Source organism: Pan troglodytes, chromosome 16, assembly GCF_028858775.2.
Source record: "Pan troglodytes isolate AG18354 chromosome 16, NHGRI_mPanTro3-v2.0_pri, whole genome shotgun sequence".
In the NCBI taxonomy this organism is placed as follows: Eukaryota; Metazoa; Chordata; class Mammalia; order Primates; family Hominidae; genus Pan; species Pan troglodytes.
In genome coordinates this window covers 29895803-29908361 of record NC_072414.2, presented here as the reverse complement: position 1 = coordinate 29908361, position 12559 = coordinate 29895803, and the positions used below count along the sequence as shown (strand labels likewise).

The following is a 12559-nucleotide window of genomic DNA, read 5'->3' as shown; positions in this document are numbered from 1 at the left end:
TTTGGTGTTCTGTTCCTGTGTTAGTTTGCTGAGAATGATGGTTTCCAGCTTCATCCATGGCCCTGCAAAGTACATGAACTCGTCCTTTTTTATGGCTGCATAGTAGTCCATGGTGTATATGTGCCACATTTTCTTTATCCAGTGTATCATTGATGAGCATTTGGGTTGGTTCCAAGTCTTTGCTATTGTGAACAGTGCCACAATAAACATACGTGTGCATGTGTCTTTTTAGTAGAATGATTTATAGTCCATTGGGTATATACCCAGTAATGGAATTGCTGGGTAAAATGGTATTTCTAGTTCTAGATCCTTGAGGAAATGCCACATGATCTCCCACATGGTTGAAATAATTTACACTCCCACCAACAGTGTAAAAGTGTTCCTATTTCTCCACATTCTCCCCAGCATCTGTTGTTTCCTGACTTTTTAATGATCGCCATTCTAACTGGTGTGAGATGGTATCTCATTGTGGTTTTGATGTGAGATGGTATCTCATTGTGGTTTTGATTTGCATTTCTCTAATGACCAGTGATGATGAGCTGTTTTTCATGTTTGTTGGCTGCATAAATGTCTTCTTTTGGAAAGTGTCTGTCCATATCCTTTGCCCACTATTTGGTGGAGTTGTTTGTTTGTTTTTCTTGTAAATTTGTTTAAGTTCTTTGTAGATTCTGGATATTAGCCCTTTGTCAGATGGATAGATTGCAAAAATTTTCTCCCATTCTGTAGGTTGCCTGTTCACTCTGATGATAGTTTCTTTTGCTGTGCAGTAGCTCTTTAGTTTAAGTATATCCCATTTACCTATTTTGGTTTTTGTTGCCTTTGCTTTTGGTGTTTTAGTCATGAAGTATTTGCTCATGCCTATGTCCTAAATGGTATTGCCTAGGTTTTCTTCTAGGGTTTTTATGGTTTTAGGTCTCACGTTTAAGTCTTTAATCCATCTTGAGTTAATTTTTATATAAGGTGTAAGGAAGGGATCCAGTTTCAGCTTTCTACATATGGCTAGCCAGTTTTCCCAACACCATTTATTAAATAGGGAATCCTTTCCCCATTGCTTGTTTTTGTCAGGTTTGTCAAAGATCAATTGTTGTAGATGTGTGGCATTATTTCTGAGGTCTCTGTTCTGTTCCATTAGTCTATATATCTGTTTTGGTACCAGTACCATGCTGTTTTGGTTACTGTAGCCTTGTAGTATAGTTTGAAGTCAGGTAGTACGATGCCTCCAGCTTTGTTCTTTTTGCTTAGGATTGTCTTGGCTATATGGGCTCTTTTTTGGTTCCATATGAAATTTAAAGTAGTTTTTTCTGATTCTTTGAATAAAGTCAGTGGTAGCTTGATAGGGATAGCACTGAATCTATAAATTACTTTGGGAAGTATGGCCATTTTCACGACATTGATCATTCCTATCCATGAGCATGGAATGTTTTTCCATTTGTTTGTATCCTCTCTTATTTCCTTGAGGAGTGGTTTGTAATTCTCCTTGAAGAGTTCCTTCACATCCCTTGTAAGTTGTATTCCTAGGTATATTAATTCTCTTTGTAGCAATTGTGAATGGGAGTTCACTCATGATTTGGCTCTCTGTTTGTCTATTATTGGTGTACAGGAATGCTTGTGATTTTTGCACATTGATTTTGTATCCTGAGACTTTGCTGAAGTTGCTTATCAGCTTAAGGAGATTTGGGGCTGAGACGATGGGGTTTTCTAAATATACAATCATGTCATGTGCAAACACAGACAATTTGACTTCCTCTTTTTGGAATTGAATACCTTTTATTTCTTTCTCTTGCTTGATTGCCCTGGCCAGAACTTCCAATACTATGTTGAATAGGAGTGGTGAGAGAGGGCAGCCTTGTCTTGTGCCGGTATTCAAAGGGAATGCCTCCAGTTTTTGCCCATTCAGTATGATATTGGCTGTGGGTTTGTCATAAATAGCTCTCATTATTTTGAGAAATGTTCCATCAATACCTAGTTTATTGAGAGTTTTTAGCATGAAGGGCTGTTGAATTTTGTTGAAAGCCTTTTCTGCATCTATTGAGATAATCATGTGGTTTTTGTCATTGGTTCTGTTTATGTGATGGATTACGTTTATTGATTGGCATACGTTGAACCAGCCTTGCATCCCAGGGATGAAGCCAACTTGATCGTAGTGGACAAGCTTTTTGATATGCTGCTGGATTTGGTTTGCCAGTATTTTATTGTGGATTTTCAAATTGATGTTCATTAGGGATACTGGCCTGAAATTTTCTTATTTTGTTGTGTCTTTGCTAGGTTTTGGTATCAGGATAATGCTGGCTTCATAAAATGAGTTAGGGAGGATTCCCTCTTTTTCTATTGTTTGGAATAGTTTCAGAAGGAATGGTGCCAGCTACTCTTTGTACCTCTGGTAGAATTTGGCTGGGAATCCATCTGGTCCTGGACTTTTTTTGGTTGGTATGCTATTAATTGCTGTCTCAATTTCAGAACTTGTTATTGGTTTATTCAGGGATTCAACTTCATCCTGGTTTAGTCTTGGGAGGGTGTATGTATCCAGGAACTTATCTATTTCTTCTAGATTTTCTAGTTTATTTGCATAGAGGTGTTTATAGTATTCTTTGATGTAGTTTATATTTCTGTGGGATCAGTGGTTATATCCCCTTTATCATTTTTATTGCGTCTATTTGATTCTCTGTTTTCTTCTTTATTAGTCTGGCTAGTGGTCTATCTATTTTGTTGATCATTTCAAAAAACCAGCTCCTGGCTTCACTGATTTTTTGAAGGGTTTTTTGTGTCTCTATCTCCTTCAGTTCTGTTCTGTTCTTAGTTATTTCTTGCCTTCTGCTAGCTTTTGAATTTGTTTGCTCTTGCTTCTCTAGTTCTTTTAATTGTGATGTTAGGGTGTTGATTTTAGATCTTTCCTCCTTTCTCTTGTGGGCATTTAGTGCTGTAAATTTCCCTCTACACATTGCTTTAAATGTGTGCCTGAGATTCTGGTAGATTGCATCTTTGTTCTCATTGGTTTCAAAGAACTTGTTTATTTCTACCTTCATTTCGTTATTTACCCGGTAGTCATTCAGGAGCAGGTTGTTTAGTTTCCGTGTAGTTGTGTGGCTTTGAGTGACTTTCTTAATCCTGAGTTCTAATTTGATTGCACTGTGGTCTGAGAGGCTGTTTGTTATGATTTCCATTCTTTTGCATATGCTGAGGAGTGTTTTACTTCCAATTATGTGGTCAATTTTGGAATAAGTGCAGTGTGGTGCTGAGAAGAATGTATATTCTGTTGATTTGGGGTGGAGGGTTCTGTAGATGTCTATTAGATCTGCTTGGTCCAGAGCTGAGTTCAAGTCCTGGATATTCTTGTTAATTTTCTGCCTTGTTGATCCATCTAATATTGACAGTGGGATGTTAAAGTCTTCCACTATTATTGTGTGGGAGTTTAAGTCTCTTTGTATGTCTCTGAGAACTTGCTTTATGAATCTGGGTGCTCCTGTATTGGGTGCATATATATTTAGGATATTTAGCTTTTCATGTTGCGTTGATCCCTTTACCATTATGTGATGCCCTTGTCTCTTTTGATATTTGTAACAGTTTAAAGTTGGTTTTATCAGAGACTAGGATTGCAACCCCTGTGGTTCATCTTTAAATGTTTGGTAGAATTCAGGAGTGAAGTCATCAGGTCCTGAGCTTTTCGTTACTGGGAGACTATTTATTACAGCTTTGATCTCATTACTTGTTATTGGTCTTTTCAGGTTTGGATTTCTTCATGGTTCAATCTTGTTAAGTTTTTTTTTTTTTTTTTTTTTTTACTCTTTAAATCTATTTTGTCTTATATAAGAATAGTTATTCTTGCCTGAAGTGTGTTTCTTTTAGGCAACAGATCTTTGGGTCCTGTTTGTAAATTCATTCAGCCAGTCTATGTCCTTTGATTGGAGAGTTTAGTCCACTTGCATTCAATGTTATTGATGATAAGTAAAAAATTACCTCTGCCATTTTGTTGTTTCCTTGTTGTTTTGTGGTCTTCTCTTCCTTCTTTCTTTTCTTCCTGTCTTCCTTCTAGTAAAGGTGATTCTGTCTGGTGATATAATTTAGTTTTTCTTTTGCATTTTTTTGTGTATTCATTGTATGTTTTTTGAGATTACCATGAGGTTAGCAAATACTATCTTATAACCCATTATTTTAAGCTAATAACAACTTAACATTACTTGCATAAACAAACATGAAAAAAGAAATCAAAGGCTCTGTTTCTTAACTTTGTACCCCCACTTTTTAACTTCTTGTTGTTTCTATTTATATTTTATTATACTGTCTATGTTTTGAAAAGTTGTTATAGTTATTATTTTTGATTGGTTCATTGTTTAGTTTTCCTACTTAAGGTAGTATACATACCACAGTTACAATGTTATAATGTTGTGTTTTTCTGTGTACTTACTATTAGCAGTAGTTTTGTACCTTCAGATAATTTCTTATTGCTCATTAATGTCCTTTTCTTTCTGACTAATGTACTCCCTTTAGCATTTCTTGTAGATTAGGTCTGGTGTTGATGAAGTCCCTCAGATTTTGTTTGTCTAGAAAGCCTGTATTTCTCCTTCATGTTTGAAGGACATTTTCACCAGAATACTATCGCAGGATAAATGTTTATTTCATCTAGCACTTCAAATATATCATGGCAGTCTCCCCTGGTCTGTAAGATTTTCATTGAAATGTCTGCTGCCAGATATATTACAGCTCCATTGTACATTATTTTTTTCTTTTCTCTTGCTGCATTTATGATCCTTTCTCTATCCTTGACCTTTGGGAGTTTGATTATTAAATGCCTTGACATAGTCTTCTTTGGGTTAAATCTGTAGGTGTTCTATATTTGGATATTGATATTTTTCTCTAAGTTTGGGAAGTTCTTTGTTGTTATTCCTTTGAATAAACTTTCTATGCCTATCTGTTTATCTCCCCTTTAAGGCCAGTAACTCTTAGATTTTTTCTTTTGAGGTTACTTTCTAGATCCTGTAGGTGTGCTTTGTTTTTTATTTTATTTTTTTCCTTTTATGTCCTCTGACTGTGTATTTTCAATTAGCCTGTCTTTAAGCTCACTAATTCTTTCTTCTGCTTGATCAATTCTGCTATTAAAAGACTCTGGTGTATTCTTCATTATGCTAAATGCATTTTAACTCCAGAGTTTCTGCTTGATTCTTTTAAATTATTTTAATCTCTTTGTTAAATTTTTCTGATAGAATTCTGAGTTTCTTCTCTGTGTTATCTTGAATTTGAGTTTCCTCAAAACAGGTATTTTAAATTTCTTCCTGAAAGGTCACATATCTCTGTTTCTCCAGGATTGGTCCCTGGTGCCTTACTTGGTTAGTTTGGTGAGGTCATGTTTTCCTGGATGTTTTTGATGCCTGTAGATGTTTGGTGCTGGGGCATTGAAGAGTTAGGCATTTATTGTAGTCTTCTCAATCTGGGCTTGTTTGTACCCATTCTACTTGGGAAGGCCTTCCAGATATTCAAAAGGACTTTGATGTTGTGATCTAAGCCATATCTGCTTTAGGGGCCACCCTAAGCCCAGTAATACTGTGGTTCTTGCCAACTTGTAGAGGTACCACCTTGATGGTTTTAAGCAAAATCTGGAAGAATTCTTTGGATTATCAGGCAGAGGTTCGTATTCTCTTTCCTTACTTCCCCCCAAATGAATGGCATCTCTCTCTTTTCTGAGTCACCTGGAGCTCTGAGTGGTGTAACACAAGTACCTCTGTGGCCAAAACCACTAGGACTGTGCTGAACCGTTAGACCTGAAGCCAGCACAGCACTGGGTCTTACCCGAGTCCTGCTGTAGTCACTCCCTGGCTATGGCCTATGTTCACTCAAGGCCCTGGGGGCTCTACAATCAGCAGGTGGCAAAGCAACCAGGCTTGTGTCCTTCCCTTCAGGGTGGTGAGTTACCCCTGGCCCTGTGCATGTCCAGAGGTGCTTTCAGGGGCCAGGGTCTAGAGTCAAGAGCTTTAGAAGTCCACCTGATATTCTATTGTACTGCAGATGAGCTGGCATTCAAACCAAAAGACTCAGTTCTTCCCATTCTTCCCTCCCCTTTCCAAAAGCAGAGATGCCTTACACCATGGCCACTGCCACCATAGGCCTATGGGGAGTACTGCCGGACTACCACTAATGTTTCCTTAAAGAAGGCCCCAAGGCTCTTCAGTTAGCTTGTAGTGAATGCTGCCTGGCCTGGGACTTGCCCTTCAGGGCAGTGGGATCCCCTCTGGCCTAGGGCAGTTCCAGAAATGTATTCCAAGAGCCAAGTCCTGAAATTGGGAACCCAAGGGCTCACTCTGTGCTCTACCTCACTGTGACCAAGCTGGAAGACAAAGTCCACTTTGCTTTTTCCTCTGTTTTTCTCAAGTAGAAGGAATCTTGACCCATAGCCACAATAGCTGGGACTATGCTGAGTCTCACCTGAAGTCAGAAATTCTTAGGGTCTCATCTAAAGCCCTCCACATAGTACCTAAGTATCGCTGCTGGTTATTTAGGGCCCAGAGGCTTTTCAGTTAGCAGGTGATGTGTCCTTCCAGGAGTGAGTCCTCTTCAAAGTAGCAGGCTCCCTTCTGGCCCAGGGTGTGTCTAGAAATGTCATCTGGGAGCTAGGGCCTGGAAAGGGGGCCTCATGACTCTGATTGGTGCCCTATCTTCCTGTGGCTGAGCTGCTATTCAAGATGCAAGACAAAGTCTTCCCAACTTGAGTCCTCCTTGAGCAGTCGGAAACGGTCTCTTTTGGAGCCATGAGCTGTGCTGCCTGGGATTAGGGGAGGGATGATTCCAGCACTCCCTTAGCCACTCTGTGACCACCCCCACTCCCTGCCAAGTCCACTGTGTCTGGGCCTAGTGCAGCACTAGGACTCACCTAGGAATTTCAAGTTTATATAAGCCTCCAGAGTACTTTAGCTTGGCAGCGGCAAGGCTTGCAGAAACTTAAATTCCGACAGCTGGGATCAGCAATTCTCCTCTAGCTAGGGCTGGTTTAAATTAGCCCTCTGTGGGCAGGTGTCAGGTGAGTTTGGTCTGGTTTTGTTTTCTGTTATAATGGGGAAGCACTGAGTTCAATGTCTCACAAATGCTGCAGTCTTTCTCTCCTCACCACACAGAAATGCTCTCCACACCACACCCTTGCTGCTGGAGGATGGGAAAGGGGGGTTGTTGGTGATTCCAGACTGTTTTTCCTATCTCTTCCGTGTCTCAGCAATATGAAGTTAAAACTACAGACTGTGAGTGCTCTCCTGATTTTTGATTCTTAAAAAGGTGCTTTCTTTGTTTAGATAGTTGTTAAATTGGTGTCCTTGAAGGGGGATAATTGGTGGAGTCTTCTGATTTCTTGCCTGGCTTATTTATTCACAGACATTTTATTTTATATTTAAATATGTAAATATAAATACTTATGTATTTGCTATAAATTATCTTAAGCTAAGGTCACTTATAACCTATGAGTTCTAATATAAGCAGTAAGTAATCTTCTGTATTTCAGGAATCCAGTGTGTCAGATTTTTGAGATTCACTAGAATAATTTATCAATTAACTTTTCTTAGCATCTATATAATTCCCCAAATGGTCAAATTTGTTTACTATCAAGTACTATTCAGCCGATCCACAGAGCCACATAAATCTATTACAGAGCTTTTTACTGGTCAAGGTTAATCCTGGAAAGATGACGTGGTGACAGAAAGTAGTCAAGCAGGCAAACGGTGAGGAAAAAACTGAAGCAAATCTCTTTCCTCCACAAGTTTCATGCCTCCCTTCTACAGGCTCGGATCCCACTTCCCTTCTATTGCTCAAGGATATTTCTTGGGGAATCAGTGGGGTAACATGTCCTCTGTCTCAAGTGTGAGAGATGGAAAGAAGAAGCATCTGAGCTTCCACAAGGTGCTCCTGCTCAGTACCTTGGGCAGTACATTGACGAGGAGATCTGTATTTATGAATCTTACATGAAAAAACATGTAGCTCAGCAGTCTGATGAAAAATAGGGTGATGAAAAAGAGACAGCAAAAAATCCTAAAAAGAGAATGCCATGAAACTGTTAACCAGAAGCTTAGAAAACTTGGAACAAAAAATAAATCATACCTGAATGCATATCTGGCTCCTAATTGATATTCAAATGGATTATCACCCCCTTTCCTGACAACCTTTTATAATGGCAGCTCCCCCTCCCATGTTCTGTCCTATTGGTTATTCTCTGTCCATTACCATGTTTTATTTTCTTGGTAGCATTTTTCACTAAAATAATTTTGTTCTCTGATTTTTTGTTTTGTTTTGGCAAGTTGTTTTTCAAAACAGTTTCATTGGCTTATAACCCTCTAGCAAGGTATAAGTTTCTGTGGACCCATATCCTCTCCAACACTTGATATTATCAGATTTAAACACTTTTGCTAATCAAATGGATGTAAAATAATCTCTCATTGTGGCTTCAATATGCATTTCCCTGATGAACAATGATGCGAACATCTGTTATAGGTTTATTGGTTTTATGTGTTTCTTCTTGCCCATTTATCTACAAGGTAGTTTGAGCTTTTCTTATTGATTTGTAAGAGTTTGTTTCATGTTCTTGATATCAATCCTTTTCCATTATGTGTATTGTTATGTATCCTCCCAACTTCATAACTTTCACTTGCTCTAAGATGTTAAAGAAAAAAAATTCTCGATTTTAATAGGGTCTAGTTTGTCCATCTTTTCTTTAATTAGGATCGATGCTTTCTATGTCCTTTTTAAAAAAATTCCCTATCCCAAGACCTGAAATATGCTTATATTTTCTATTTAAAGTCTATGTTAGTTTAAAAATATGTCTACAGATTCTTTGTTACTCCTCCTTTCAAGAGTATTCCCCTCCATTGGAGTTTGGGCTGGATTTAATAACTTACTTCTAAAGAATGGAATATGGTGAAAGTCACAGTATGTAGTGCAGCTTCCTAGATTACACCATAAAGGTATTGCAGTTTCCTGCACACCCTTTGGAGGAAGACAGCAGTCATGTTGTGAGGACACTCAAGCGGCCTTATGGAAGGGTCTATGCAGTGAGGAACTGAGACTTTGTCAACTACCAGAAAAAGCTTGCCAGATGTGCGAGTTAGTTACCTTGGAAATATAACTTCTAGCTCCAGCCAAACCTTCTAATGACTGCAATTTTGGTCAACATCCTAACTGCAACTTCCTGACAGATACTAGCTAGAACCACTTGGCTAGTACCACTTGGCCCACAGAAACTGTGCTAATAAATGTTTGTTCTTTGAAGTCACTAAGTTTTGGGGGTAATTTATTATGTAGCATAGAAAATAATACAGAGTTTTGAAGATTTTTTTTTTTTTAGCATTTACATCTTTAACACATCTGGGCTTGTCTTTTGTATATACTGTATTTAGTGATCCAATCTCATATAGATAACCATTTTTTTCCCTGCTGTTCTTATTGAACAGTTCGTTCTGTCTTTTCCTTTGACATGCAATCACTGTCACATACCAAAGTTTGCTATGTGCACAATTTCTGAACTCTTTCTTCCATTCCACTAGACAGTTTTGCTATTCCTGTCCCAATACCACACTATAATAATTACTATAGCGTCATAGTAAGTCCTGATATCTGGAAGGGCATGTTCCCCACTCCCTGCTCTTTAAAACTGTCCAGGTTATTCTTGACCCTTTATTCTTCCATATAGAGTATATTTTAGAATTATTTTATTCAATTCCATGAAAAACCATTTGGAGAGTTTGATTGAAATTGAGTTGAATTTATTAATCATTTGGAGGCAATTCTTACTTTTTTGATATGAGTTTCTATCCGTGATTATGTTGTTTTCTTTCATTCATGTTATCTGTAACATTTTGTAATAATTTTTTATAAACCTTCTTATGGTGGTCTTGATTTTTTTTTCTTTCAACTGATGAGTTATTTAGGCCTTATGGCTTTAATATGATTTGCATGAGGAAACCTTCCCCATTTCTTTCCTGTATTATTCTTACCCAGCTGTTTTGGGATGCCTCTGCCCCAGGACAAATTCACTATTCACCCTTAAGGGTCAAAAACAGCCCCTTTCCCTCTACTTTTCTCAAGTTTGCTGCTATGGTTGATCTTGGTGACAGGAGCCAGCACTCATTTCAGTACAACACCTTGGTAAAAATTAGAATCAGAAGCCCTTGACACATCTTCCCACCACTCTCCATGAAATTTGAGCCAATACGCATGAGAAGGTTCTGGGATTGCATTCCCAGGGAAAATCCTAGGAGTAGCCTAGCTTTCTTGTCTCTTGAGTTAGTGCCCAATGTACCAGTGCCCCACAAGATGTTGAAGCAGAATGAGAGGAAAGACATTTATAGTTTGACATGATTAGCTAGACTTTCAGGATCTCTTTTCTAAGATTTCCTTCAGGATACCAAGTCTCTTTAGGCAGACAGTCCTTATTCTAGAAATCCACACAGTCAATTCCATCGTGGGCCCTTGTGTTGGAGTATAAGAGAACAAACTAGGAGTTCTAGAGAAAATTCTGCTAGTTGTTTCCGGAATATTGTATTTAGGAATATTGAAAGATGTAATATTTCATTTATCTGGTATGAAGGGGTATTCTACTTAAGCAAATTTTCTAGACAATTGGAGCTGACCTTTAAGCACCAATAATTTTATGTTAAACATTTTGATGGAACTCTCTCTAAATCATATTTCATACCATTTTGAATATATGTTTCTTTATGCCTTCTTAAACAGATTATATTGAATATAATTTGACCTTTTCTTGAAAATGTAGGAGCTTCGTGAATACCAATTTTACTTTGCTATCACAGTGATTCCCTCAGGATGAATATCTACTCAGGTATTTGAATCTTAAATTTTTATTCAATTTAACAAGTATTTTCAAGCAACCATTATGTGTTGGATACTGTTAGATGCTCTTTCTCATAATGCTTGTCTCTCTTCTATCTCTTATTAGGCAGTGGTATACTAGCATGTGACAGTCTTCATTCTAATCTACCAATGGTACTAGGAAACCAGATACATCAAGCTAATCCAAATTGTTAAAGGGAAAAGGCAGTAAATAAGAGATCTGCCACATCTCTTTTACATAATCAAATTTCTATTTCTTAATACCACAAGGCTGTTGATTTTTAATAATGGAAAGTTGAGATTATTAATTACCTTTAAACAAGTAAGTCATAACATTAGAATTGAGAAATACAGTCAAAGACATTAGTTTGCTGACTTGTGTGTGTGTGTGTGTGTGTGTGTGCACATATACAAGGCTCTCCTTGTCTAGACTTTTCCCTCTGCCGAATAGCTAAATAGGGCTCCCAATTTTATAGGAAGTTTACTTGAAGATATTTTACTTACTTTTTACTGAATAATGTTGCTGTCTTTTGGGTAGGAGTACCCTGGAAGAAGAAAGGATATTGATAAATAAGTAATTTCTGGAGGCTATTATCATCATCCAATAATGTTTAGCGAGCCATTAGTTATATGTTATTTAGATAACTTTAACAAATTCTTTTTATATGCATAAGCACATATAATTTTCAGGCCAAAATTTTAAAATATATTTATTATTATTGTTATTTGTCCTACCTTTTTACATATTTATATGACTAAACTAAGGCACAGAAAGGCAAAGTATGTTGCCCAAGGTCACATAGCCAGTTAGGGGCAAGATTGGGCCTGGAACCTGGATTCTCTGACTCCACATTCTTGGCTCTCTCAACTATACCATTCTATCTTCTGCTCAGCCAGTGACCTTTAGAGAAGCTTATAGGCTAAGAAAACTATATAAACATATCTTAAGAGATAAGTCTTAAAAGCTATAAAAAATCTAAAGATGAGTGATCAAGTTTGGCTTTATCCCTGGGATGCAAGGTTGTTTCAACATACACAAATCAATAAATATAATCCATCACATAAACAGAACTAAAAACAAAAACCCATGATTATCTCAATAGATGCAGAAAAGGCCTCTGATAAAATTCAACATCGCTTAATGTTAAAAACTCTCAATAAACTAGGTATTGAAAAAACATAACTCAAAATAATAAGAGTCATATATGACAAATCCACAGCCAATATCATACTAAATAGGAAGAAGCTGGAAGCATTCCCCTTGAAAACTGGCACAAGACAAGGATGCCTTCTCTCACCACTCCTATTCAACATAGCATTGGAAGTTCTGGCCAGGGCAATCAGTAAAGAGAAAGAAATAAAGGCTATTCAAATAGGAAAAGAGGAAGTCAAATTATCTTTGTTTGCAGGTGACATGATCCTATATCTAGAAAACCCCATCATCTCAGTCCAAAAGCATCTTGAGCTACTTCAGCAAAGTCTCAGGCTACAAACTCAATGTGCAGAAGTCACAGCATTCCTATATACCAACAACGGTCAAGCAGAGAGCCAAATCATGAATGAATTCCCATTCACAATTGCTACAAAAAAATAAAATACCTAGGAATACAGCTTACAAGGGAAGTGAAAGACTCCTTCAAGGAGAACTACAAACCATCGCTGAAAGAAATCAGAGAGGACTCAAACAAGTGGAAAAACATTCCATGTTCATGGATAGAAAGAATCAATATCATGAAAATGGCCA

General features: G+C 37.6%; 1 protein-coding gene and 1 long non-coding RNA gene across 3 annotated transcripts in view; one reads left to right on the top strand and one right to left on the bottom strand.

Moving 5' to 3' along the window:
* Positions 1-12559, top strand: part of LOC107968588 (uncharacterized) — a 169045-nt gene that overhangs the window by 114380 nt on the left and 42106 nt on the right. The window lies entirely within an intron of this gene.
* Positions 1-12559, bottom strand: part of TMCO5A (transmembrane and coiled-coil domains 5A) — a 33499-nt gene that overhangs the window by 9051 nt on the left and 11889 nt on the right. The window contains exons 11-12 of one of the 2 annotated variants that reach the window (XM_009428772.3): positions 11320-11360; positions 7615-8001 (exon numbers count right to left, since the gene is read on the bottom strand). In XM_009428772.3, the coding sequence (XP_009427047.1) occupies positions 7803-8001; positions 11320-11360 (240 nt within the window). In that variant the 3' untranslated portion in view covers positions 7615-7802. Of the gene's footprint in view, positions 1-7614; positions 8002-11319; positions 11361-12559 lie in introns of those variants that run through there. The other variant, XM_510291.7, reaches the window with a different exon arrangement.